At 43.7% G+C, this 27778-nt stretch overlaps 1 protein-coding gene across 13 annotated transcripts in view; it reads left to right on the forward strand.

Annotated features, from left to right (window-relative positions):
• The window catches only part of TENM4 (teneurin transmembrane protein 4), a 690656-nt gene that overhangs the window by 604693 nt on the left and 58185 nt on the right, over positions 1 to 27778 (forward strand). For all 13 annotated transcript variants that reach the window (XM_016161403.2, XM_016161409.2, XM_016161404.2 and 10 more), the window contains 4 exons: positions 16264 to 16383; positions 20797 to 21058; positions 23542 to 23809; positions 25105 to 25248. In XM_016161403.2, the coding sequence (XP_016016889.2) occupies positions 16264 to 16383; positions 20797 to 21058; positions 23542 to 23809; positions 25105 to 25248 (794 nt within the window). The remainder of the gene's footprint in view (positions 1 to 16263; positions 16384 to 20796; positions 21059 to 23541; positions 23810 to 25104; positions 25249 to 27778) is intronic.

Consider the following 27778-nt stretch of genomic DNA (forward strand, 5'->3'; position numbering starts at 1 on the left):
GCCGAGTCATCGGTTGGGTCTGAGGGATGCTAGAGACGGGTCTCTTACTCAGATACCTAGGCGGACCGTGGTGCCTTCACCAGATTGAGGACTTCAGAGCAGAGCAGGGTTGGGAGCAAGGTGATGACCTCCACCTGAGCATGGTAAGGACAAGGAAGGGCTACAGCTCAGTAGGACACCCAAGAGGAAACATCTGCTTGTGGTTCATAAGCGGCTCTGGTGCTCACGCAGAGGTTGGGTGGGGCTGCAGATCGTGATTTGTAAGCCAGCAACAGACCAGCAGGCGAGAACCTCAGAGATTAAGTGATCTTCCCAAATTCGCAGGCTGGTCAAGTGGCAGAGCCAAGAGCAGAAATAGAGTAAGGAAAATCTTATTTGTTTATCTTGGCCAGAAATGCCACTTTTATCTCTAGATAGGAAGCTTCCTGCTCTTTTATTCAGTTGTATGATTTTGTGTGTATGCTTATACGTCTTCTCATGGCATGAGTTCTTTTAATCAACTGGCAGTATAAATATCATTTCAACCAAGGGGACTATTTCTGGCTCAGCCTTTCTTTAATGGACCCATTATGGGATCTGACTAGGGCCGTGGCTGTGTCTCTTCTGCTTAAGGGGTGCCATTACCATGCCATCCTGATCAGCACCGGCAAGGACCATGGCTCCTGCATGTCCTCTGGTTACTCACCAAGCCTGTGGCTTATTGTCATGAATCACTATGGAACCTGCACAGGGATTTCAGTATTGTGGTTCCACCAGGTCTGACTTGCCTTAAAGGCAAGTGGGGGAACTTGAGAAACTTATACTTGAAGAAATGGACCTCTCAGCAGAAAGGAAGAGTCTAGGCCTCAGAGTCAGGCCAGCTTGTGTTTTAGGTCCTGGCTCTGCCACTATTGGATGCATGGCTCTGGGCAAGTGGCTTAATAAAGCGAATATATGAATGTCTGTCAATCCTCTAAGCTGAGTCCTCCAGGAAAGGACTGCATCTTACTCATTTTAGCACTTACTTGCTCAAGACAAATAGGTATATATATTGCCTTGAACAATGAAGAAATGGAAGGAAGGAGAGAGGGAAGGATGGAGGAAGGAACAGTGGGAGGGAGGGGGAGGGAGGATAGATAGATACATTATCTATTCTACTTAATTTTATATTGTGGATTCAGAGTCTACAGAGCTTAAATCATCTGCTAAAAATTACATTACACATTAGTAGCAGAAGCAGGAGAAGACGTCAGTTCTCAGATCATTGTTTATATATATCACCTTCCGTTAAATTACAGATGCTTTCAAAGATGAGACCATTCAAATACTGGATTATAGTATTTGCTCTACAAATGAATGAATAATGTAAGCTTTCAAATGTTACTGTGAAATTCCTTTTACCTAACATTTGCCTGAATCATTATGTCCCTGCTCCTCATGGATCTAGATTCAGAAGAAACAGCTGTCTGTATCTCTACTGAGTATCCCCACACAGATTTTTATGTAAAACAAGTCCAAGTGACTAAAAAACCCAGGGCAGCAGATGCTTTTCTCTTTGGACTGTCTCCTTGGTATCCCACGATCTTGATCAAGGCGAGTAATGTAGTGCTTATTTGCATAGTTGGGATAAAGTCAAATCAGTTTCCAAGTTTGGGTTGTTGCTTTCTTTCCTCTCCTGTGATGGAAGGTTGGGTAACAGGAAGTGCCCAGAGTTTGAATCTTGGCTTTACCTCTCACTCGCTCTGTGTAACCTCAGGAAAATGATTTAACCTGTGTGCACTTGCCTCTGATTATAGCAGCTATTCATGAAAACCATTGAAAGTATTAACTGAAATAAGGCCACCAGCTCAGGGTTTGGTATACAGATGATCAGCCTAGCCTAATGAAAATAGCACAAACCTTGGAATTAGACCTGTATTTAAAGTCTGTTGCATCCGCTTGCTAGCTATGTGACCTTGAGAAAGTTTCTTAATTTCTCTGAACTCTAATTTCCTCATCTGTAAGAGCAGGATAGAAATGTCTATATTTCAGGATTGCCATGGGAATTAAGTGAAAAAACAAAATGTACATAAAGTCTTGGCCTAGTACTGGCCACATAAAAAAATGTTTGCTAATTTTATGATGATGGTGGGGATGCTGAAAAGAGCTTCCAACTCCATTTTCTTAATTGGAAGTGAAACTTGAGAGTAAGCTGCCCTCTAAGAATGTCCAGCAGCCACCCAGATAGGAACCAAGTTTAGATTGTCTAGTCCTTATTTGGGGAAGGGAAAAGGCAACACTATGCCAGCCGCTGTCAGCCAGGATCCTTCTTAGGGAGGAATCTGGCTGCCGTTTTCCAGAGAGTGGGATTTCTGATGGGTAGGCCTACTTCATTTCGTGCCTGTATATAACCATAACAAAGCCTGGCCTGACAGGAAATCCCATGTCCTCCTGCGCCCGCATGTTGTGCCACGATTTGTATAGTTTTAATGGGAGTCCATTTAACAGGCTCCAAGAAGCCGACTGTCACCCCAAAACTCAACAGCACTTCCAACCCCAGCGAGTAAAGGCAGCTTCAGAGGTACAGCTCTTTTACTCTGCAGACTCCCAGCTGTGCAGCTGACTCAGGGAGGAGGGTTTCTTATGCTTCTGTGCAGCACCGCAGCAGACGCCAGAGGTGCTGGAGCAGAGGTGGCCCTCAGGGAAGGATGGGCAGCAGCTCCGCAGGGTGTGAGGGCCCCAGCCAAGCAGAATGGGCTCTGGGCTGAACCCCTTAGAGGAAACATAGAGCTTGACTCAGAACTGAAGCAAAAGTACTGCCAGATGAACTTAGACTGAAGAAGGCCTCCCTCGAGAACTCTATCTGATTCATCTGTATCCCCAGAGCCCAGGACTGTGCCTGGCCCACAGCAGGTATTTAATACAGGTTTAATGAATATAATAAGTAGTTCTATCTGACATTCTGCCATGGCTGTCCTCAACTCTACATAAAGTGATAGAGGTGTGAATGACTTCAGCAGATCTAAAGTAGGTCTAAAGTAGGAGGGGACATAGCAGGCATGGGAACCACCATCGTCAGATTAGGTGGCTTGAATACCATCTTTTATTCCTGGCCTAGAGACCCGGACACCATCTGCCTAGTGGAATACCTCTCCTTCACCTGGAGTCATGCGGAGAATGCAGGGTGCCCTCTCATGAGACTTGCGTTGAAGGGGAGGAGCTATTCAGCTCTGTAGGTGGAAGAAGGATCCCCACCAGGATTGTCCATAGAAGGAAGACAGATAACAGGACCAAGAGTGGGGTGCTTGGGATAAGACAGCTGGAAAAGGGAGGGCAGCATGAGACATTTCCTCCTGAAAGAACACTCAAGGCAGCTATTTCCCTAATACACAACTTTGCTTGTATCTATTCTCGTGGGAAGGACTGACTGGCTTGAAACAGCTGGACAGAGTGCAGACACATCATATCAGTGAATAGTTGTGTCTTGCTGATGTGAAACAGGTTAGCAGATTATAGGAAGAGGTTCTAACAAAAGGGCCACCCGAAGTCATTTGAAAATCTGTTCAGAATATGTTTAAGGACACTGTACTTGTAAGAGAAATAACGTGATGTTGTCCAGTCTTTTTGGGCTCCCCTAAGCATAATAGGTTGTCGGCTCACTCAAGCAAGTAGTTGGATGAGAACAGATTGCTACAAAAGTCCACTGACAGGACACACTGAGCCCAAAGAGAAAAGACTCAAGGAGGCAGGGGGACTTTGGAAAAAGGAGGGATGGGTGATTAGAGCATTCACTCCAAAGGAAGCAGAGGATCATATCCTATAGAGAGGGGTAAGATCCTATGGAGAGGAGAGACTAGACAAGCTCAGAGAGGGAAAGAGATGCTCGCAAACACAAGCTTTATTGGGTAAATATTGATTAGCACCTACTCTGTAGTAGGCCTATGAAAAGAAGTTATACATCTGTACCTCGTTATACTGTGGGCCCTATATATGTCCCGTGCCTTGTGGGCCATTGAACTCCTAATGCCTAGCACAGGGGTTGGCAGTAAAATGAACAAGAGTCAGCCAGTTGGCCACAGCTGAGTGTCTGAAGAGACCTGGAGACAGGGTGCTCTGAGAATTCAAGGCAGGGCCATCACTCCCACGGCCAGTCCTTGTCCCCGAGCTCCACACGCAGGGGCGGCATCTAGTGCCTCTTTGTTTCTACAGCACCTGGCATAGGGCCTGACTCAGAGTAGACAACAGTAGATGTTTGTCTTTGAAAATGAGTGAGCAAACTAACAAATGAACTAATGAATGAAGACTTCTGGTAGGAGATGACCTTTAGCCTGAAACAAAAAGAAATTTAAGTGAGGAGGGTTGGCCGTTAAAACGCTATTTACCCCACTTCAGGCCACAATAGCCCATTAGTATGTCAAGAAATCAACTTAGTGGGTCAAAACTATTTTTTAGTAGAAATAAATTTAAATGGAATTGGGTACAACAGAATGGAAAATATCAATGTAACACCATAAAAAGGATATTTATTTCATAAACATGTTTTGGTTGTGTGTGTGTGTGTGTGTGTGTGTGTGTGTGTGTCTCTACCGAATAGGCTACATTGCTTACTATGAGTTTCAGTTGAACAGTATTTAAAAGTGGATTCTGTACTGAGGGACCAGCATGACTTTCCAGGATAATCAGAGAATGGAGGTAATTTTAATATGGCCGGAACATAATTACGGTGATATTATTTTACAAATCAAAAAAGACATGCTCTGACATTTGAACTCATGATGGTCTTAGGAAATCTGGGTATATGATCTTGGTGTGCAGATGAGAAGGTGCACGGGAGAAGGAAGAACATAAAGGGCTACGAAGACAGAAAGTGGTTTGGAGCAGCAACTGAGAAAGATCCGCCCCTCGCCTGTTCACTAAGCAGATTTCATCTCCGTTAGGACTTAAAACTGGCTATAAACAGGAGTGAAATAGCCTTGATGTCACCAAAGTCTTCAGAATTTCTTTCACGCACTTTATAAAGGCACAAAGTTTCCAGAAATTTTCAAAGCAAGAGTTTCCAAGAGGGAAAAATAATGCAAATGAGGGAGAAAAGATTATGTGTGCCATATAATTTTTTATCAGCCCAGTGCACATCTAAAGCCACATGAGTGTTGGTGGCAGAGCAGTTACAGAAAAGCATTTGCTTGCCACTCCACCCCCTCACCCCACCCTAGGCCTTAGCCCTCAGAGAGGCTGAGCAGTAGAGATCATCTAATGGAGTTCAAATAAACACCAGCTTCCTGACAGCTGGCCTCTGAGTGAATTTATTATTGAATTATACCCCTGCGTTTTCAGAACAAGCAGAGCTGACAGGCTACCCCATCAGTTTCAAAGGGGGGAAGGGGAGCAGAGAGAAAGACAATGATAAATTACCCTGATGGAAGATGGAAGAAGGTAAAGATCCTGCTTCCTCCAAAATGTCAACCATCATATATTATTCATGTTGGTTTTTAAAAAATCCCTCCCCACATTGAAATGAATGTTTATGATGATAAAGCAACTAGGTGAATCTAATTCAGGATGCAGGCAGCAACTTCTCACATCATCCTGATGAGCAGCTAACAACTCCTCCTCTGCCACTTGATCATCCCTTTATTGATTTCAAAACCGAATTACGATCTCTGTTTGCTTTGTAGCTTGAGCTTGTTCCTACCTGTCCATCACAGGAAGCATTAGCAGAGGATGCTGCTGTGCTGAAGCTAGAATCACTCGGGCTTTAGAGGGAGAAAGCCTGCATTCAAGTCCTTGGGCAAGTGAGAGCAAGTGACCTTGGGGGAGCGAGGCTCAATTCCCTCACCTGTAGTGTGGGGTTACTAATTCCCACCCTGCAGGTTGTTTGGAAAATTAAATGAGATAAAATACCCAGAAGCCCAAAGGCTGGCACATAGCACACATTCAGAAATAACACCTAGCATTTACCGAGGATGTTCTATGTGTCAGGAATTGTTTGAAATGCTTTGTAAGTTTCACAAGTAGTAATGCCTTTACATCTCCCCCAAAGCCTGACAACATAGGGACTTCATCATTTTTTTATAGATATGAAACTGAGGCACAGAGAGGTTGAATAACCTGGCCAAGGACATAGGGTTTGTAAGTGGTAGAGCCAGCATTTGAAGCCAAGCCAGTTGGCCCTAGATCCCATCTCCCGAGCCTCTGCTCTCAGCTAGGTCCTTTATATTCCATCTCAGCATCTCCAGTTTGCAAATCGAGATAGCACGGTGCTGCTACAACTCTACAACCCTAATTGGCCCCGACTTTCTCTCCAACACTGCACAAGAAAAAATAAAGCTAATGTGCAGTAAGGCTTAGCACTTCAGAGCACTGGCCTCAGAGGTAGGTCTTGAGCCTAGGGTTAAATCCTAACCCTGCCCTTTGCAGGCAGTGTAAACTTGAGCAAGTCTCTTAATCACATCTGTCATATGAGGATAATATTCCATACCTCATGGGGATGTCTGAGGATTAAATGAGATGTAAAACACTTATGTGTCAGGGCGTTAAGTATTTAACGTGTTAGTAGCTGGTATCGCTAATAGCAGGAGTCAGTGTTAGCATTAGCGGTAGCCTTAATATTGGTATAGGTGTTAGTGTCACCATAAGAACTGGGAGAAAAAAAAGAGGCTCTTAGCCTGAAGCATTAGCATAGTTATATAATTGATGCAAATGTCCTAGCACCATGGCAGATAAAGAGGCGAATGGACCTTTGAGGTCGTCAGCCCTTTATGGTGGAAGAGAAAACTTTAACCCAGAGAAAGCTCTTGGCTCAGCAAGGTAGTAGCAGAGTCGTAGAGAACCTGGAGTCCTAAGTGAAGCCTCTCTCAAGCAGTAATTCCAGTGTTTGTAAGTCAGGGACTTTCTTCATTTTCAACTGACACCGATAAATTTCAAGCAGTAAGAAGTTAGAATATTGGAGAGCCATTACTGATATTGTCTTCACTGGATAATGTTGGGTGAGGACTTACCAAATGCCTCTGCAGTGAATCTGACCAGCCTTCCAGTCTGATCCTCGAGGCATCAAGATTTGGCTCTAAGTGAACCCCACGGTGACAGACTATGGTATAGAGATGTCACCTCAGGCAGTATTCTGGCAGAGGAGAGAGATCTGCCTGCCTGTCTCCCCTGCCTCTGCCTCCTTCTCTTCCTCCCACAACTGTAGGGTAATGTGACTCTACCCCATGGCTCTACCCCGCAGGCCTCTAGAACCAACCTCAGTCTGAAGAGACGGGCTTAGAGTAACCCTATCTGCTCAGCCTCAAGTTCTTCAACTGTTTCTCTGTCTGACCTTTTGCTTGCCAGCTCTGTCAAAGGGATTTCTGTCTTGCTCTGGAATCCCAATCTCTCTCTCTGTGCCTAAGGTCCTGATACAAGTAGTCTGGTACCCCTGCCACATAAGGCTCCCACCCCTGCCCCATCCGAGTCTCAAGCTCCATCTCTGGACGTCCACATCCACTTGCCCTAGGAGCTCCCTCACCATGCCTGTCTCCATCAGATCCTCCTCCCCTGTCCTTTGAATAACCATTTCCCTTAAATGCCACCTGTCTATCGCTACACACCTCAGATCCAGCCTGCTAAGCTGAACTTTCTGTAGGATCCTTTCTGCATCTCTGCCCAGCATCAACCCTAGCCCCTGGAAAGTGAGTCTAATTATGACCCATCCTAGTCTTTCCTGTTCTGTGTGCTGACAGGAAGACAGGACACACAGTCATGGAATGAACTTGTCTGCTGAGAAACTGTGTCTGGAGTCACATGTAGCAGAGCTGCCTTGAGTTTTTATAACAACACAAACCACCTCCTGAGAAGTCTACTTAGAAGCAGGCCTCTGGCCACATAACACAGAGAACAGCCTATCTAGACCTGTACTACACCTTCCAAGTCCCAGGTACACTGACAGTGTTTCCAAGCCGTGTCCCCCAGACCTGGCCAACCCTATTACCTGGGGTAAGGAGCCTCACTCCAAAATGATCTCTGTTGGCTGTCCTCTCTCAGTTCTGTGTCTGGTTTGCCATAACCAGTGGGCTCTGGAAAAAAAGTATTTTGAACAGTCAAGAGCTCTATTCTTATGTGCACCTTTGTCGGCCAGCAGAAAATATTTCAAAGGATTCCTGTGGGAGAAGACTCAGCCCAGAACATCAGCACTCAGCAGTCAGGTTGCTCACAGGCTTGGGTGATCAGAGCCTAGGAACTCATGTTCCCTGAGCTGAAAGAGCTCAACAGCCACATAAAGCTATGAGTTCACAGAATGGTGGCTTCTGGTGTCTACAGGAGGCACAGCCTAAGGACCCACAAGACACTAGTGTTTGCTAGGCCATCTCGTCATTGGATGCCCTCAGGGTATCATAGCAGACATGTTGGTGCCCCAGCCTCGATGGGTGATGTAAAGGTTCTTGGGCAGGGCCTGGTGCTCGATTCTAATGGTGGGAATGTTTGCACGTCCTGCTAGAATGAATCGGTAGGCAGCTCCCCTTTTTATCCAATACTAGGTCTATGTCTAGATACAAGGATTTTTAAAAAGTCAAAGTATATTCATTCCAGAATGTATGTTCCTCAGATATAGGGACTGTGTCTCATTTACTGTTAGTTATTTAACTGCTTAGAACACAATGGAAAATAAAACAAAAACTGAAGGTACTACCCTCCTGTAATTTCCATAAGTAAAAAAGAAAATGAATGAGTAGATATCGTTCCTACCACCCGGCATTATGTATGGCACATAGCTGGTGCTCAAAGTTCCCATAACTAAACCCTATTATCATTTCTCAGGTCTTTCTCTTCATTTCTCTTCTCCCGACCCATCTATATCTATTTTTACTTAGGGCTATGTGAAATAACGATATTTATATTTTTCCTGTCATTGTCTTTTATTCATTTATGTAATATTTATTTCTTTACTCAACATTTATTGAATGCATACTATAGACCTACTCCTTTCCTAAGCATTGGAGTTACAGAGATGAAAAGGACATGGTTGTTATGCTCAAAGACCTTGCGGTCTAGAAAAGAAGATGAGGTGTTTGAACTAATGATCACACTGTAGTGGAGTAAGTAGATTGTGCTTTGTTCGCCGAAGAAGGAAGTGCTGTCTTTGTACTCGGAAAATCAAGAAGAGCTTCCTTGAGAGGCAGGCTCTAATGGAGAGAGTAGTAGGAATGTGGAGGAAAGACATTCATGGCAGATGAATCAGCAAAGACAAAGGCAGGAAAGCATGGAAATGCATGCCTAGGCGAGGATATGAGACGTAATTTACCATGGCACCAGCACAGAATGTGAGAATGGAAAAATGGGACAGGAGCCCAAAGAGTCAGGCAGGGGCCAGATCCTGAAGGGACTTATACACCAAGGTGAAAAGTTTGGACTTTATCTGGGGGCAATGGGTACTACAGAAAATGACCTTTGTGGCACAGAGTTACTGATGATATGGTCAAAAGAATCATGATAAAATGTGGAGAGTTGGAGGTCTTGGATTTGCAAGGTGCCTTGAGAGAAGATCTAGTCTAACTCCCTGCACTCCAGTACGTCAGGAGCATTAAAAGTTAAGTAATTAGATCAAGTTCTGTTGGTTTTGACCTAAGGTGATCAAAAAACATACACAGTAAACATAAGAAGAGCTTTAAAATAAGAAATAAAGAATGAAGCACAACTAGAAGTTGACTTTTGAATATAACATCACATATTAGAGTTTATTCCATAAAAAGAAATCACAGACACACACACTGTAATTCTAGTGCAGTACAGTGGTTGAGGTGAGCACCCAAAGTGTTCCATGAGGTAAAGGAAGAAAATTTTATAATGTCTGTCTATATTTACTCTTTATGTTAAAAAATAAGAAAAAAATGAATATTTTACCCATACGGAATTCTAAGTTTTCACTAACTTTTTCCCAGTGTTAGTTGGTTGCTTGTCTTGACCAGCCCAAATGTATGGGGCTCCACACCTTGGAGAGGGGGACAATGTACCTTTTCTGGTTTATTCTAGTGTGCCACATGACTGTAGTGTGTGTGTGTGTGTGTGTGTGTGTGTGTGTGTGTGTGTGTGTGTGTGTAAAATCTGGTTTTAACCAAACATATGTATAAAATGGTCCAGTGACATAAAAAGATTCTTGCAAGGTAGCTGCAGATCAAAGATAGTATAGTGCAAGTATAAGAAAATAAGAAAATGGCAGAGCTGATACTTCTAGTACAAAGCCTTCCTCAACTCCACTATGAAATTAAAAATAATAATGATCGTTCTGATCAGATCTAACTAAAAGGTAGCCAAGAGATTTAGAAGTTTCAAGAATCTAACAAAAAAATTAACCAAAAGATTCAAAATTGTCAAGAGGACTATTTGAAATATGCATTTTTATCCATTAAAACTTGCACCAAATATATATTTTGCTTTAACAATATTAGCTCATGATGGTAGCACATGTGTACAATTTATTTGTAAATATAAATGCATCCAAGGAGCCTGCTCAAAAATGTTTACAGAAGGAGTGTATAATAAACGAGTTCTAAGTTTCCTGCTCTGATGATGTTAACTCTGATTTTTGAGGCAGCTAAAACATTGAGATTCCTGATTATTTAGGTATATCTGTGTCAAAGGGTAAGTAGTTTGAGGTGAAGTGACTTTCCTGAGTTCTCATGGATAATAAAAGACGAGTCCTAAATTTGAAGCCTGGTTCCTCAGCAACTCTTGCAGGAATGGGTAAATCCATTCCCTATCTAGACTTTATTTTCTCACCTCTACAATGAGAAGTTTGAAAGAGATGATCAGAAAGGTCTCTTCTAACATGTTTTGACCAAGAATATATATACGTGTGTGTGTGCGTGTGTGCATGTGTGTGTGTGTGTGTGTGTGTGTGTAGCATCAGACTAGAAAAGCTGGTTAAGGAAACTGAGGCAGAGGACTGAAATGGAAAGCTAGGAACAGACAGTGAGGCATATAAATCTGTGTAAAATATGTAATGCAAAAGAGTGATTTGCATAACCAATACAGGCATAGAGTAGCAAATACTTTAAATTAGACAGACTAATGTTCCTTCTCACCACCTAGATCACAAATGATTATTCCCATCTCCCCAATACCAGTTTCATCCAATTTTACTTAATAACAAAAATGTTAAAGCTATGGTTTTTCTCCCTTCACCTTCCTTTATCTGTTTGTATTATATACATTATAATAGATATAACTTAATTTCTGCCATTTGTTTTTAAAGTTTTTAAAAAATAGGTAGAGATGAGGAGGCAATGGAATCAAGGTAAATAGGAGGGCTACAAGTTGAAGTGGGGTGGGTCCTCCAAGGGAAAGGAACCAAGCTGTGTGATGCAATTTGGGCTGATCAACCGGAAAGACCCAGCCCCTCCAGCCCTCGGTTCCCCAGCCATAACTCTGTAAAGGTCAAGTAGCTCAAAGTTCTCTGGCATCACCTTCAGTTATAGAAACACATCAGTTTTGTATTCATTCAGTAAATAATTTATCAAGAGCTCGTTCTGTGCCTTGCATCAAAATTCCAGGGCAAAATTCCACCCTTGTTTTGGTGGAGGCTTTTTTTTTTTTTTTTTTTTTGCCCACTCAGAAATGAGCATCAACCGTGTTCAACGCCAGAAGGACAGCAGTGAGGGAGATGTGGCCCATGACACCAAGGAGCTCATGGTTTGCCAGGGGCAAAAGGTCACCCGATATGTGACAGCGCTCGGCGTTTTCACAGAGGCAGCTTAGCCCAGAGTGCTGGTGTACCACTTGGTAAATGCTCCAGGTGGGTGCTGAGGGTGAGCAGCAATTTTCAGGTGAACAGGACAAATGAAGTTTCCAGATAAAGAGAACAATTCAGATATAAGTATAAGCACTGTATGAGCGCCGTTAAGAGTCTGAAGCATGTAGTAGGTCTACTTGAGCTTAATTGGGTAGCACCAGATTAAAACCATTATACATTCTTAAACTTGGTTGGATTCCATTTTATATCTGGTTGGGAAAAACTTCAGACTGCATGGGCAGATGAGAGAATGGAGGTCTGGAAAGGTCCGATGACTCTCCGGGGTCATGCAGTTAATTATGCAGAGTAAGAACTGGGAACTGACCCCCTGCCCAGGGCTCTTTTCACCATACCCCTAACCACTTCTCCCTGACTGACAGTCGAGGTTAGTTTCTCATTTGCTTTATTCTGTTTCTCAGTGGTTTTGTCTCTCCAACAGTTTCTGTCTTGATCCCAAAGCTGGCCACTGTCCTCAGGAAGCAATCAGGCAGATATTCCCCCTCACTGATGTCAGCAAGGGCACCTCAGTCAGGCCCTGACTGTAGGATTGGACTAATGCCAGCACGTTTGACACCCCTCTTGGCCTGGCACAAGCACTCTCCTGGCAGAGTTCACCCAGCCTAATTGCTTGTTTTGTATCCCAGCTGTCTGACATATGCCAAACCCATGTGTTGACTCACTGGTGTCAGAGACAACTATACTCGGGCATTTCAAATTGGCTTTGGTGAGCTCCAGCAAGCAATCGGGGACTGCAATTCATGCATTTCTATAATCCCAGCACCTAACACAGTGCTTAGCTTTTAGTTGGTGCCCAGTTTTTTAGTTAAGTTAAAGTGAATTTTAGTGACTGCAGGTACATAAAACAGTAGTAAGAATAAGGACTTGGAAGTAAGAAGGTCTAGCTTTGAGTGCCAGTTCAGCCGATTGAGATCTTTGCTATATGACCTTGAGCAAGTCTTTTCTGAGTTTCAGTGACTTGACCTAAAAAAGTCTCAGGCAACAATATCTCATGCTTACCCTAGCTACCAGTTATGTGGTCCCAACCCTCTCCCTAGCTCACATGTAAGTGTGTACGATAGCTATGTAAATGTAAATGATATAAGACAGGTGCAGTCATGAGTCGATATGTGGAAGGTTTAAAGGAGCCTAGAGGAAGGGTGATTAATTGTAACAGGAAAAATTGGTAACAGCTTCATTGAGTTGATGACGGCTTCAATGGGACTCTGAGGATGAGTGGAAAATAACACCCCAAAACTCCACCATGCCAAGACGGTGACCAAGAGAAAGCAAAACACATCAAATGTGGGACAGGTGATAAGAAGATCATATGAGCCAGCTGGGAAGCCAAGTTGGCGACAAGGATTTACACCCTGTGTTAGTGATTTCTCACCATGGTGGTCTTCCATTGTGGAATTTCAGTCAAAGCAGCAGCTGTTTCTTAGCCACATGGACTCCTAGCATGGGGTCAGTGGGATACAGAAGCCAGCTCATGCCAAGTCACAAGAACTGATTATTAAGTGTTCAGGAATTCTGCAAGCTACTTTTTAAACACAACTATTACTAATTAACTTATACAAAATTAAAATTAAATAAGTTACATTAAAAACTAAGGTGATAAATCATCAAAATTCATCACTTCAAAGATATTTTACTAAGTTTTACTGTTATTTTTGCTCTGGAGCTTACTTAGGACTATAGTCTGTCTCTGGTGTCCTACTATGCATCCCTTCCAGTTCTGGGTTCAGTGTTATCTCATTGATATCATAAAATTGGTCATGCTGGAAGTATTTACACCATAGAAATAGGCAAATTAAAGCTATTTTTCTTCTGAAAGCCAATTGTTAAATGTTTAGCAGTATACCACTGGTGGTATCCATTAAATAAGTAGATGAAGAAAGAAAGCATTTGGAATCCCAGTGCCCATACCTTTTCACACCACCCTGTACAAAAACACATTGCAGGAGGTACATTACAGGGGCCTCCACAGAGCAGACTTCCCCATCTCCTTTCTTCCAGGGAAGGCTTGATGTTCAGCTGGGTTCTCTTGACAACTGAAAATCATGGTCAAACAGAAGGAGGATGGAAGTGTTTTTCTCCAGGACTTAATTCCTGAGCCAAATACCTATTTTGGCAAAAGGCCTCTATGGCCTACCGGGGGACAGGGGGCCAACTTAATCTTCTGCAGAATCCAAAGCAATCCACAGGAACCTGGGCTAAAATTACATCTGCTCTGCATTGCTGAAGTGGAGGCCACATGATAGCCAAATGGTGCTGATTTAATGTTTTCCGATTATTAGAGAATCCCTAAAGAGAGATAAATCAGAGAAGGCTGGCCCACATGTGTGTAAGGGGCAGCAGTCAGAGCAGCTCCCAAAAGGAATCCATTCCCAGAGGGCTAGTTACTGTGCAGGCAGAATCTAAAGACACGAATGTCAGGAGAAGATTGGATAGTGGCCAGGATATGAGATCTGTTAGTAATCCTCTGGAAGGACAAAGTTCCAGCAATACAAAATTCAATTTTCCTCCATTAAAGAAAGCATCTCTCAGTACCAGCTGACTACAATTGATGGAATAAATTTTTCCCATTAGTGGAGAGATAATTTCACATAAATATATTGAGAGACCTTCAGAGCAAGACTGAGTCTTTGCTGAGTCTCGCCTGCTTAACTTGTTTGCCTCGTAATTGCATTTAGACCAAGGGCCTCGGAAGGAAACCACTGACTGAATTAACAGTAACCAGATTGTGTGTCTTGAGGTGAGGTGGGTTGGGATGGGGTGGGGTGAGGCGGGTGGGGGTGGGGAGCTTGATGCATTGTGGGTAGTTATTCTTGCCTCCAGAAAGGACAAGCTGACACTAGTGAGACCAGCTGCTTACAAGCCTGGTGTTAATTGCTTTTCTCATCAGACAAAGAAAAGTTTATCACTCTAGAAGGGTAGAGATGTAAGCACCTAATAAAGCAGAGGCTGAGTTTGAGATCTTTTTTTATGAATGCCCACAGGCCTCATCAGTAGCTCTTCTCTAGGCCAGAATAAAGGCCTTCTGAACCAAGGTGAATGGGAAAAGTTGTCTGGACAACTCCTCCTGCATCTTTGCCTCAGATTTGTCTAATCAAGGAGGGCTGTCTCCCCAGTGCCCTGATGCCTGAGGACATTGACCTCAGGGAACTCTTTCATTCCCACTCATTGCTAGTGAAACAGACTAGTCTAGAGTTGGGCCTAGAGTTGTGGGGCCCCTATTCAAGGTCTGCTTTTGCCACCATCTCCCTGTGTGGCCTGGGGCAAATAACAGAACCTCTGTGGACCACGGTTTCCTCTTCTTTCACTAACACAGTGAATTTTCCAGCTGGCTTTTTTCTGGATCTCCAGAGGCTAAGACTCTACAGAGTTGCCTTCAGAATCACCCCAAGAGAAGAGGGGGAACCCACCTCTGCTTTATCCAGAGCAGATCTTGTTTTTTGCTTTCTTTCCTTACAAAGTGCCATCTGCTAAAAATGTTCTGTCTCTTAAACATTAGAAAAATCATCATTCTAAATGATCTGTAATTATTTATTCAGGACACCATTTTTTTAAATCAATGACCTAGTACTTATTAGGCATTTCCAGGCACTGCAGAGAAGACCTGGCCCTCAAAAAGCTCATGATCTAGCGGAGAGAAGAAACATGGACAATGTGGTAGGCTATCAAGGTGTTTGTGTCGCATTTTGGATGAATGACTAGTTTTAATTAGGGCCGTCAGGAAAGGCTTCAGGGAAGAGGTGATATTTGAAGCTGGCTCTTAAAGGATGAGAATGTTGACAGCGGTACAGGAATAACATTTGAGGCAGATGTTGCATAAGACTCAGAAGCTTTAAACAACATTTGCCTGGCGAGTTTGAGGAAAGCAGATGGTTAGTTCTCTGGAATATAGAGGGAAGGTCGGGGGTGGGAGAGTTGAAAGGTTTCAGAATCCACTCCAAATGGACAGTGCTAACATCTGTGCCCTTCTCCTCTTTCCACTGCCAGATGACAAGTGCCCTCTATCCTGTTCATTTCTAATATGTCCATTTCCAGTGATACTATTAGTGACAATAATAACCGCTGCCATTTATGGAGCTTACTCTACGCCAGGATGAAAAAACAGAGATTCAGCAGCTTTCATGTACTTGTGCAGGTTTAGAGAGCTAGAAAGTGGTAAAGCTAGAATTTCAGCCCAACTCACATGACTCCAAATTTACACACATAACGACACTGTATAGCCCTTTCAGATCCGCTCTGTCTCTTTACAGCATAATATAGTATCCTTAGACTATAACCTCCGAGTGAGGTATATGAAAACATCTACCATTAATAATTCTTTAGAGGATACTTTGATGCCTTAAATTGAGGCAATATGAAGAAAAGAAGATTATTGTTCATCTTGAGTGAATACCATGAGACCCTGGGTACCGAGACTGTCTGAGTGGGTTTCTTCTGTCTTCTGACCTCCCCAGGGTTAGGGGATCCCTGCCAGCCAAGGTCCTGGGCATGAAAAGTATATCATGTTTTTTCTCCACCCACAGGCATGCATGTGTCATTCGTGGTCAAGTGATGACATCAGATGGGACCCCGCTGGTTGGTGTGAACATCAGTTTTGTCAATAACCCTCTCTTCGGATACACGATCAGCAGGCAAGATGGCAGGTAGGAGACCTTCTGTGGACCAGGGATAGTGAAGGCCCTGCTTTCATGGTCTTGCCTCATAGCTGCTGCTAGCATAACAGTGCAGAAAGAGGTTGGGACTTGGGTTCATTGCACCTGAATTCAGAATCCCAGCTCACAACTTACTAGTGTGTGACCTTGTATCTTGCTCTGGCCTACATCCCTTTGGCTATAAATTAAGCAGTTTCTTCTCACTTGGTTCATAGAATAAGCAACAGTGTACTTTATACATATATGACCCTGCCTCATGGCTTATGCCATAAAACACTGTCATATGGACTACCTTCTACAGACCAGACAGCTCTAGAAATCTTAGCATTCCTGCTGTGTGATTTCCATCTACAACCACCTGGGTCAGTGGACGCCACTGAGTTGTGACAGAAATCTGACTTTTGGATCCCTGTGAAAACTATCAGTAGAATGAAGTAACATTTTTTAAACCGCTCTAGCTCTTCCATTTGCTAGCTTTGTGTTCCTGGACAAATCTCCTCACCTCTCTGGGTGTTAGCTTCATCTATTAAATGGTCCTAACACTATCTCATAAATTGCTTGTAAGGATTAGATTCTATGATGGCTGAAGAAGCACTTGGAACACAGTAGGTGTTTAACAGATTTTACCCCATGTCTCACTCTGGTTCATTGCTTTATTTCCACAGTAAGTGTGTAGTAAGTATTACCTGTTTATTAAAATTACAAAGTATTAAATGATGAGAAGATAATAATTCTAGCACAAGCAATGAGAATATTTTGGAGAAAAGAGGAGGAGGAGGAGGAGGAAAGTGGAATATTTAGGCTGTCAGTGGTGACAAGTCCTCTATTTTTAATAAAATCAGGTAGTGGCAGTCCATCTGGCTAAGTGTGAGCCCATAAGGTTGATTTTCACTCTGTGTTGGAAATTATGCTCCAGTCTGATTGATTTTAGCACCTCTTTAATCCAATATCAGATGTGAACATGTCCCGGCCGAGGTGATAATGAAGTAGAAGCTCATCTGTTTGTAGACATGTGCGCCTCTTAGACAGGGTTGGCAAGTTTGGCATGGGAGCCCTCCCCCCTTCTCTCACTCCTTGTGAATGGGAAGGGGCCCAGCTGGCAGCCACTCCCCAGGGGTAACGTGTCCAGGCCAGGCCACTGCTCCTCGCCCTGCCCGTGCTCCATCCTGGGAAGCACTTCTGCAGATGTCCACTACGGCATGGAGGGAGGAACCTCCCTCTCCGTGCTCTGTCTGTACTACCTTCCAGCCTGAGGCTGCCTGCTTTATGGAAGTGGCAGCTGTGAGCTTCCTAGGCAACAGGTATCCTGCCTACATTATTACCTGCTGTGAAACCGTCATCAAAAAGGAGCCATAGGGATTGCTCTTTTTTTGCCACGAAACTCGTCCATCATTCATGTGACTTGGCAAATCGTCATTCATTTGCCCTGCTATGCTTAGTTAGGGTGGGTCCATAAAACACACCAAAGTCACATGAGTTTTGTGGCTCTTAAGAAAAGCCCACTCTAGCACCTCCAGGCTTTGATTCTTCCTGTCTACACTGCTCCTGAAATCTCTACTGCCCCTTGAGAACACAGAGTTCCTGGAAGGTAAGTATCAGCCATGTTTCCCAAATCAGCCAGCTAAATGACATCATAGTAGCCAGAATTGCTGCAACTTAGAAACTGAGTTTCAGAATAATTCTTCCCAATGTAGACACTGCATAATGTATGGGAAAGTCATTAATCTCTAAGTGTCTGAAAATCCTTGTTTGTTATGTTATAAGTGATTGGGTAGCATCTGCCTGACTCTTCCCTGACTCACCTTCTTTCTATATTTCAGACCCCAAGAGAAACTGTAAAGATAGAGATATAGTTGGAGATGACTGTGTACATATACAAGTCCAGAGACCATGCCTAACTCATCTTTATATACCCCACTTTCCAGGCAGGTACCAGGATACTCACATCGGTCCAGCTCTCACCCTACTCCCACCGCCCCCCCCCACACACACAGACACATCCATGTGCAGCACTGAAATACCAGACCTCAAGTCTTAACAAGGACTCATAAACAGAAAGCAGTGGCAGAGAAATTAGCCCAAGAGATCACTAAAAAGATGGAAAACAGAAGTCATGAAGAAAAATTTCAAAAGAATAGCAGACAAGAAAAGCAGTTCAGGCTCATTGAATTGAAAAATGGGAATATACAGAGCATGATGCCTAGGGAATGCGGCCCTGGTTTTTCCTATCTATTATCCCATCGAATTAATAACTCTGACAAGTAATTATGATCATCAACTTCATTTTACATGAGGAGATTGAGGCTCAGACAGGTGATACAACTCACCCATACAGGAAGTAACAGTGCTCGGACTGGCCCTAAACCGCAAGGGTCAGATTCGTATCCACGTCCACAACAAGGTTTCCCTTCAGATGAGCAGGCCAGGCTCTTAGCAAGAGCCAATTGTATGCAGCTCTTGGCAGGGCCAGCAGCCCCCAGCTTGCTCACCGATATGAGAGTATGTCTTTTCAGTTTGTCTTCACTCCCTCTTCACACTCATCCTCTCATGAGCAAGCCCCCAGCTTGCTCGCAGCCATGAGAGTATGTCTTTTTAGTTTGTCTTCACTCCCTCCTCACACTCATCCTCTCATGAAGGCAGCTGATGTGTTGGGCCAAAATTCTGTTTGATGGTTTAAGATGTTCTGTCAAAGTACAGATGCTATTCAGTTCTGTGACAGAAAACTTATTCTCTAGGCGTTCCCTCCAAGCCATAGATATTCTCCTGGAGAGCTGAAATCTGAACTCTTATTTTAAATACCTTCCCTGGTATTTCTCTCTCATTGCTTATCAAAGGATGGTGGTGCCCACCATGTGGGTGAAAAGCTTCTGCAAAGAACAGAAGAGTCAGGCTCTGGAGCTTAGGAACCTGAATCTGGGGGCACCTTCTACCAACAGCAAGATTTGGCACTAACACAGGATAGTTCAATGCAAAATCCTTGCAGCTTCTAGAGGAGGGAGAAGTAAGCTGGAACAGTGAGCCCGATCCCACAAGGTGTGTTTACCAGGGATAAAGGCAAGGTCCTGCACTGGGGTCTCCAAAACTCACCGCATAGGCCAACATCAGCTTGACTTACAATAACAGCCAAAGTAAGAAGGAACTTACAGTGTTTAGTGGATAGTCAGTTCCAAAGACATTTGTGGTGTCACTCATGCGTTTATTCTGTAAATTATAGCCATCAAGTACCGGGCTAGGTTCCAGAAAGACTGAGAAGAATCCATGTCCCTGCTCCAGAGAGCTAAACGTGTGATTCCAGTGTAATGTGATGTTGGCTCTAGGGAGTAGTGCACGTAGTGCAGTGGTAATCCAGGGGAGGGAACTAGAATTCTGACTGGATAAGAGGTTAGCAGGATCTCTCCACCCTGCAAAAAAAAGACTGGTTTGAAGTCACCCCAGCCAGTAAAAGAAGGCTTAGAAGTAAAAGGGAGAGGGACTCTAGCTCAATTCCAAAAAACTAAAACTGTCCTGACGGTCAAGACTAACCAGAGCTGGAACAGTCCTCCTGTGGGTATAGCGAGCTCATCACCGGAAGTGCACAAGTAGGACCCCAATGGCCCCTTGATGGAGATTCCACAGAAGTGACATCAGATTGATAGAGGACAATAAATAAAGGCTGAGTAAGCAGTTCTCAGGGACACTGTCACAGAGCTCTCATCACAGCTAAGAGGTTGGGACTCAGTCTTTTGGTTCCTCTTCTACTTCTAATATACTATGATTCCAATCGTGCCCATCTCTAAATTACTTAGCTAGTTTGTAATTCCAAAGGCCTACGTTGAGAAATCTGTCATAATCATAGCTAAAATTTCTGTAGAGTCATAGAATCTTAGTGACTTAAGAATAGTCCATTTGAACCTTTACATTTTATAGATGGGAACATTGAGAATCAGAGAGGCTCAGTGTCTTACCCAGGATCACACAGTAGTTTGTGGCAGAGGCAAGACTAGGCTTAGAGTTTCTAATGCCAAGACAGAGCTCGTTTCACTTTATTCTGCTGGCTTTTCGCTGAGCTTCAGCTCCAAAAGCCCTTCAGAACCAGAAGCACCACATCAGAGGCTCATCAGCTGTCCTGTGTCCTGGCAAATGGCTCTCTGTCGCAGTGGTTGTTAATTTGGTTTTGGCAAATTCTCTATGATGAATCATTTTTCAAAAGAAAATAATGCTTTCTGGAATCTCTCTATTTCTGTTTGTGGCTACAGTGAAGTCTCTTAGGTTTTAGAATTTCCTCAACAAATGCTCAGACCCTTTGGGGTAATTTTTTCTCCTTTCTGTCTCTCTTTCTCCTCCTTTGCTCTTCCCCCACCTCCTCATCACCTCCTTTCCTGCCCCTGCCTCTCCTCTCCTTTTCAACCCTCCCCTCCCTGACAGCTTTGACTTGGTCACCAATGGCGGCATCTCCATCATCCTGCGGTTTGAGCGGGCACCTTTCATCACACAGGAGCACACCCTCTGGCTGCCTTGGGATCGCTTCTTTGTTATGGAAACCATCATCATGCGCCATGAGGAGAATGAGATTCCCAGCTGCGACCTGAGCAACTTCGCCCGCCCCAACCCTGTCGTGTCTCCTTCCCCGCTGACGTCCTTCGCCAGCTCCTGTGCAGAGAAAGGCCCCATCGTTCCAGAGATTCAGGTACCCAGCTTTCTTAACCGAGTTTCTCCATGCCTTTATTTCATTTGGGGCGTGCAAGAGGATCACAGGGGGAAGAGAGACCTAATCAGCCCCCCACGCAGAATCCAGCTGCCTGGCACCCTACCCTTCAGCATTTAACAAATTCCTATTCCCCATCCCCTCTGCCATCCAGTTCACGTCTACTTTCTTTTCCCCTAAGCTCCAGTGTCCCCCCACACTCTCCTTATTTTGTTAAAAATATTTGTGATTATAGGTTCTAGCAAGAGGAGTGAAACAGAGGGTCCCAAATAGTGAGCATCACAATAAAGATTAAATGAGAAAGTGTATATGAGTTGCTTAATACAACATCTGGCACCTAATAAATGCTCAATAAAGTTTAGCCTTTATTATTATTATTAAGGTTGTTTTACATGCACCACCTTCATGCCAATTAAGAATTACTTTGGCCCAAATCTATACATGCAAGTGCTTTACTTGATGATCATTAAAAGAAAGTAATTTGGAAAGATACATTTTAATCTAATAGAAATCAAGATAGATTCTTTGCCTAAAAACCTGTGCAGAGTTGAATTGCTTCCACTACCCCAGCCCAGTTTCTTCTGGCAGAAACAGGGAAAAGGAGAGATTGTAGTGCAAGGAAAAAGCCCCAGAGGTCCTGCCTGCCTAATGGGAGCACTGGCTGTGCGCATGTTAATGGATTGCCTATGCTGATGTAGCAGAGCATTTTTACATTTTTGTTTGTATATTTCATGCCTGGCCGAGCAAACACATCTCTCTACATGTGCCCTATTGAGTGGCTTCAGACGCTAGGCCACGAAAAGGAAATACAACCATTTTGAAATTCTCACTGCACCCCCAGGTTGAAAGCTCACTCCTTTTCAGAGATTCAGCACTTGTCTCCTGTCTCAACTACCAGGCTGACCTTTCCTGCTACATGGTCGTCAGTGGAGACAGAGCTAGCTGGAAAGAAGTAATCTGTTACTCAAGCCTGGTTCAGCTCCAGCTAGACATTTTCCTAGGAGCAGGAACTTTGAAATGAGTGAGGTTAAAGGTCCCACCCAAGCCCAGCTGGGTTACAAACTTTGCTCATGATCAGATTGATGAAATACATGAAAACCTACTTGGGTTTTCCCAGGCCTATCATTGGCTAGCTTTTGCAAATACTGGGAGATATATATTTTAAAGGGCATATTAAAGAGGTAAATATTTATGAGAACATCAGGATGGCACTTGATACACCGGGGTATAGAGCCTGCTTTGCCTAGAATTTATAAGCTGAAATTTAGGAAGATTGCTTTGGTTTAGGCCCAATTCCTAAAATTTTTTGTGTTCAGAAGAATGAGGTGGGAGTGAGAGTTCACACCCACATATAAAATGGACAGAAAGGAAAAAGCTTTCTCTGTGAAGGCCAAGTTCTTCTGTGAACAGAAAGTAGAATAACCATTGTCATTTTAATGGATGTGTAAGCCACAATTGATTTAATGTCCTCCTCTTGAAACAGCGCCCAGAGCATCAGGCCGATAAAATTTCTCTGCTTTTGCTATGTTCCAGAAAATCCTGGCATTAATTTCAACTTTCCATCTTGGAACTGAGCCCACTGCACCCAGTAGAACCACTCAGTTCATCTAGAACAGCACTGGAGTGTGGAAACTCCAGGCAACAAATTCAGTCTCTTTCTACAGACAAGCTGGGGGCATTAGCTGCAGGTCCTTGGCAGGCTGTGCTCTCAGACCCACATAATTGTTTGGGCAACATCTCATAGTCTCTGTTTGCTTTCCTGAAGAGGAAAGCCTTTTGAAGCAGATCATACTTTAGGAACGTTTTGAGAAAGGAACAATCCTTGCTGAGGTAGCTGTCCACATTAGTCTGAGGGAACTTTCTTCATAGTTCCCCCTGCTTCCAGCACCACCACCATCAACAGCACCACCACCCCACTGAATAACATTTACTGAGTCTTCACTATGTGCCAGGCACTTCATGTATGTGACCTTACTCAATCCTCATTCTGATCCAGTGAGGAAACAGATTAAGAGGTTTCATGAATTTTCTAGGATGGCAGCGAGTGAATGAGAGGTGACATTGTAAGTATTTTACACACATTATTTTATGTGTTTCTTTCACTATGCAATGAACTGAGCATTGTCACCCCTGTTGCATGGAGGAGGAACCTGAGGCTCAGTGAGGCAAGGCTGAACAGTGAAAGGGTTGGCCCTGGAAACCAGGCTTTCCAATATTTCCTTCCCTCCTCCCCACCTCCCTTTTATCCCTTTCTTCCTTTCCCCCTCCTCTTCCTACTCCTCTTCATAGTCTGCTTTCCCCTCTTCTTTCCTCTCTCCTAATTCTTGCCCCTCCTCTCCCCTTTTCCCCTTTTTCCCTTGCTGCTTCCTCCTCTGCATCTGAACACCCAGAATACATGAGGCCGTGGCCATCTCCCTCCCACCGGTTATTCCATGACCCTCACTTGCTGTGATCCATCTTTCTAGGCGTTACAAGAGGAAATCGCTATCTCTGGCTGCAAGATGAAGCTGAGCTACCTGAGCAGCCGTACACCGGGCTATAAATCTGTCCTGAGGATCAGCCTGACCCATCCTATCATCCCCTTCAACCTCATGAAGGTCCACCTAATGGTGGCAGTTGAGGGCCGCCTCTTCAGGAAGTGGTTTGCTGCAGCCCCAGACTTGTCCTACTATTTCATCTGGGATAAGACAGATGTCTACAACCAGAAGGTGTTTGGGCTGTCAGAAGCCTTTGGTGAGTCTCCCAGCCATAGGACTCAACATGGTCCTCATAGAGACAATAGCACTCGGGGGAGAGAGGAGGTGACAGGGCTGTCTCTCCACCTTGCTTGTTTCTGTTCTTCTTCCCTCTTCTCAGAAGTACCTAAGGCTTAGGAGTCTGCAGGGCCTTTCAGTGACCATCTCTGATCTAAAAGAATGTACTCAAAGACCTAAATGTAGAAAACTTGACCATTTAAAAAGGTATTACAAAACCAAAAAGGTCCCTTGACAAAACACCATGGTGGTAGGTGACGGGCTAAAAGATTTTGTGCCACCAAGATAGAGCTGTTTGAATATTACCCTGGCTCCCACAGCCATTGGGATTAAAAATATGGGTATCTAGAGCTTCTGGGTTTCTCTAGTTTTATTGAGGTACAGGAGCTAAGATTCTTCCTTCACCAGGAAGCCTTTCTGGCCTCTTTACCTGATTTCCAATCAGAGAGGTTGTCTCTTTGTTATTGTTATCACTGTCTTTTTTTAAGATGAAGCGGAAGGTGACTGACTATAGCCTCCCCTGGAGTCCCGGTTTCACCCAGACCTTGGGCTTCTGAGGCTGGCTATGCTCATTTCAGCTTTCAGATTAGAGCAGGACCCTAGGGTTGTTTCAGAGCTGGACTATTAGCAGTTCCAACCCTTGAAGGTCTAATCCCCCTGCACTACTGTGCTCATTAATAAAAATTTGATAAATGGACAAAAAATGGAAATAATCATATGTGTTCCTACGACCAAATACAGCTACTTATTAAAATTTACATTTTTTATGTATGAATTTTTTAACACAGATATAATACCATATATAACCAGTCTTTTCAACTTAGCATTATTCCATAAGCATTTTCCATGACACCCTGTGGTCTTCATAACCATAATTTCCAGTGGTGTATAATATTCCTCAAGTAGATACACTTTGGTTTGCTCAACCTCTAGTCCCTCTGAACCTTTAGATTACTTCCAGTTTTCCACCATTAAAAATAATGCTGCAGTGAAGACTTTTGTGCCTAAAGTGTTTCCCATGCTAAAGATTATTTCCCTGGAATCAATTCACCTGGGTCCTTTTTTAAAAATTCAGTATATTCGTTTACCTCTTCCTAATAATGTACCATCACTCTTCAAAAAAAGGATATTCAGGCTCGGCATCCCTGTGTTAGTATTGCACATAGGTCTGGTTCCACTAAGAAATATGATCCTTTTTCCTTTCCTACAAAAGACAGAGACAACAAAGAAGAGGCTTTGCTCACCTATACATTCCGTGCCTTTTGTCGTCTACAGTTTCTGTGGGTTATGAGTACGAATCCTGCCCTGACCTGATCCTCTGGGAAAAAAGAACAGCAGTGCTGCAGGGCTATGAAATTGATGCTTCCAGGCTGGGAGGATGGAGCCTGGACAAGCATCATGCCCTCAACATCCAAAGTGGTGAGTGGATTAATAGAATCCCCAGAGCCAGGTCATGGGTGTGACCCTTGTCTCATATCCTTTATACCTTGCAAGACCAAAAAAAAAATACAGTAAACAAACAAACAAACAAACAAAAATGCACACTTCAGCTTCCATAGGCTCGTATGCAATCAGTTGGTCTGAAAGATTAGTCAACAAATGTTCCTTGGATACTCTTGCTTGTCACTGCTAGACCTCGAGGATGCAGAATTGAAAGGCCTCAAGAATTTGATCAGAAACAAACACTTCCCAGGCAATTTCCATGCCATGCCATGGACAGTGCCATCACAGAGGAAAGCAGGGGACACTGTGGGGCATAGATGAGGAGCACCTCACTCAGTTTCTTGGTTCAGCAAGGCGTGTCTTTGGAGAGAACTAAACTAAGTCTCAGAGGGTCTAAAGGTCTAGCCCTGTATCACAAGTAGGGAGAACACTCCAGGCAGAGGCCACAGTATGTGCCAAAGCACTGAAGCCTAAAAGAAGAGTAAGTGGAGAGAAGGTTCATTGTGGTTTGAGCAAAGGGTGAAATGGAGGGAATAGCAAAAGCCAAAGCTGGGGGCTTGAGCAGCTGGAGCTCAGAGTAAGAAGATTAGGACTTTCAACTTCATTCAGAGGGAAATGTCAAGCCTCTAATGGTTTAAAGCATGCTGGAGACACAATCAGATCTGTATTTGTTAGATAGCTCACTCTTTGTTCTGGGATGATATTGAATATCTCCTGCCTAACCTATAGATGCAGTGAATGCCTATCAAAGCCTCAGCATGCTTTAGGGGGGGAAATTGACAAGCTAGTTCTACAATTTATGATAGAATAAATATTTGAAATCAGCTAAGGCAGTTTTTAAAATAAGAATAAAAAGAGGCACTCTCCAGATATTAAGCTGTCTTAGAAAAACTAAAACTGTGTGGTGCTGGCACAGGAACAGATAATTAGATTCCATGGGACAGGACGAGGACTTCAGACACTGACCTATGAGTAGTAATTAGAACTAGGTTTGGCCATGAACATCAGAAAAGCCAAAATAACAGAATCGCAAACTTATTAAAAGTTTGTTTCTCACTCACCTGAAAGTCTTGAGCTAGAACACCCTGCAGGGTCAGAGGTCAAGTCTCCTTTATTTTCATTGCTCTACTCGGCCTCCGTCCCCAAGGTCATGGTCCAAGGTGACCACTTTAGCTCCAAGGCTCACATCTCCTTTCCAGCCAGCAAGGAGGAAAGGACTGAGAGCAAGCCCTTTCCACTGAAAGGACAACTCCCAGCAACACAAGTACTGCTTCTACTGCCACCCCATTGGCCAGGACTTCATCACCTGCTGAGTAGAGAGAGCTGCACACAGGGCTGGGGATTGTAGTCAGTTCCAGATGGTCATGTGCCCAACTAAACATCAGGGGTTCTATAACTATGGAGTAAGGATGGGGGATAGTGTGGAGATCCACGGATACCTACAAGTTTCTGCTGCACACCATGTGCATTGGAACTTGGTATACGATAGAGGCGGCATCATGTAACAGTGGAGGATGGGGAGGTGTTTTAGAGATTGATACTTGGAAAACTGGCTCAATACATGGAGGAAAAATTAAGTTCATATTGTCTACAAAATAAAAATAAAGTTTGATAAACATCTAAATTTAAAAGATAATACTTTAAAATTAATAGAAGAAAATATAGGAGAATCTCTTTTTGATCTCAAATAAGGATTCACTAAAACCCAAAAAGCACAAACATTTGAGTAGAAAAATGATTGATTAGACTAGATAAAAATGAAAGATATCTTTTCAATAAAAGGCAAAGCTAATAGATGACAGCCTGAGAAAATATGCTCGCGACCATTGAAACCAAAACTCGCTCAGGTATCCGCTGGTACGGGTGAAGAGTCTAATTTGGTGGCTGTGACAAAATACAGGAGGTAAAGGATGATCTGGGCCTGAAAAGAAACAATTAGATATGGTGGGAAAACAGGCCCAAGGGTACTGAAGCAGTGAGGAGATCTCTGCAAGATCTGGGATCAGCCCATTAGCAACAGAACCAGGTAAAAACTGAGGTCTCCTTGGTGAGAAGAGACTGAGTTTCCCGAATGCATTTCCATGAACATTGGTACTTACTCTGTGTCAGGTTCTGACCCTGACACTGGGGATATAGAAAAGAGAAGACAACAGCCCCCACACTTGAAATAGTATCAGTCTAAAGAGAGAAAAACAAGCAAGTGCAATAATGAATTCAGGTGTAGTAGAGATTTGGACTAGGTCCATGAGATGTGCGCAGTCTATTTGAGAGGCAGTGGAATTGAAAGGTTAAGAGCCCAGACTCAGGAGCACTTCTAGTATCGTCTGTGTAACCTCAGGTAAGCCACCTAGCCTGTTCCCCCTGTTATCTTACAGAGTCGTCATGAGGATTCCATCAACAAATAGATATGGCCTGTTCAGGCCCCTCCGGGTTTCATTCTGGAGTTGAAGCAGCCTTGGGAGATGAGTGTAGAAATGGTAGGCAGGGATCTTGCACTCCTTGTGAA

The sequence above is a fragment of the Rousettus aegyptiacus genome, unplaced genomic scaffold (assembly GCF_014176215.1).
Source record: "Rousettus aegyptiacus isolate mRouAeg1 unplaced genomic scaffold, mRouAeg1.p scaffold_m13_p_5, whole genome shotgun sequence".
NCBI classification, from domain to species: Eukaryota; Metazoa; Chordata; class Mammalia; order Chiroptera; family Pteropodidae; genus Rousettus; species Rousettus aegyptiacus.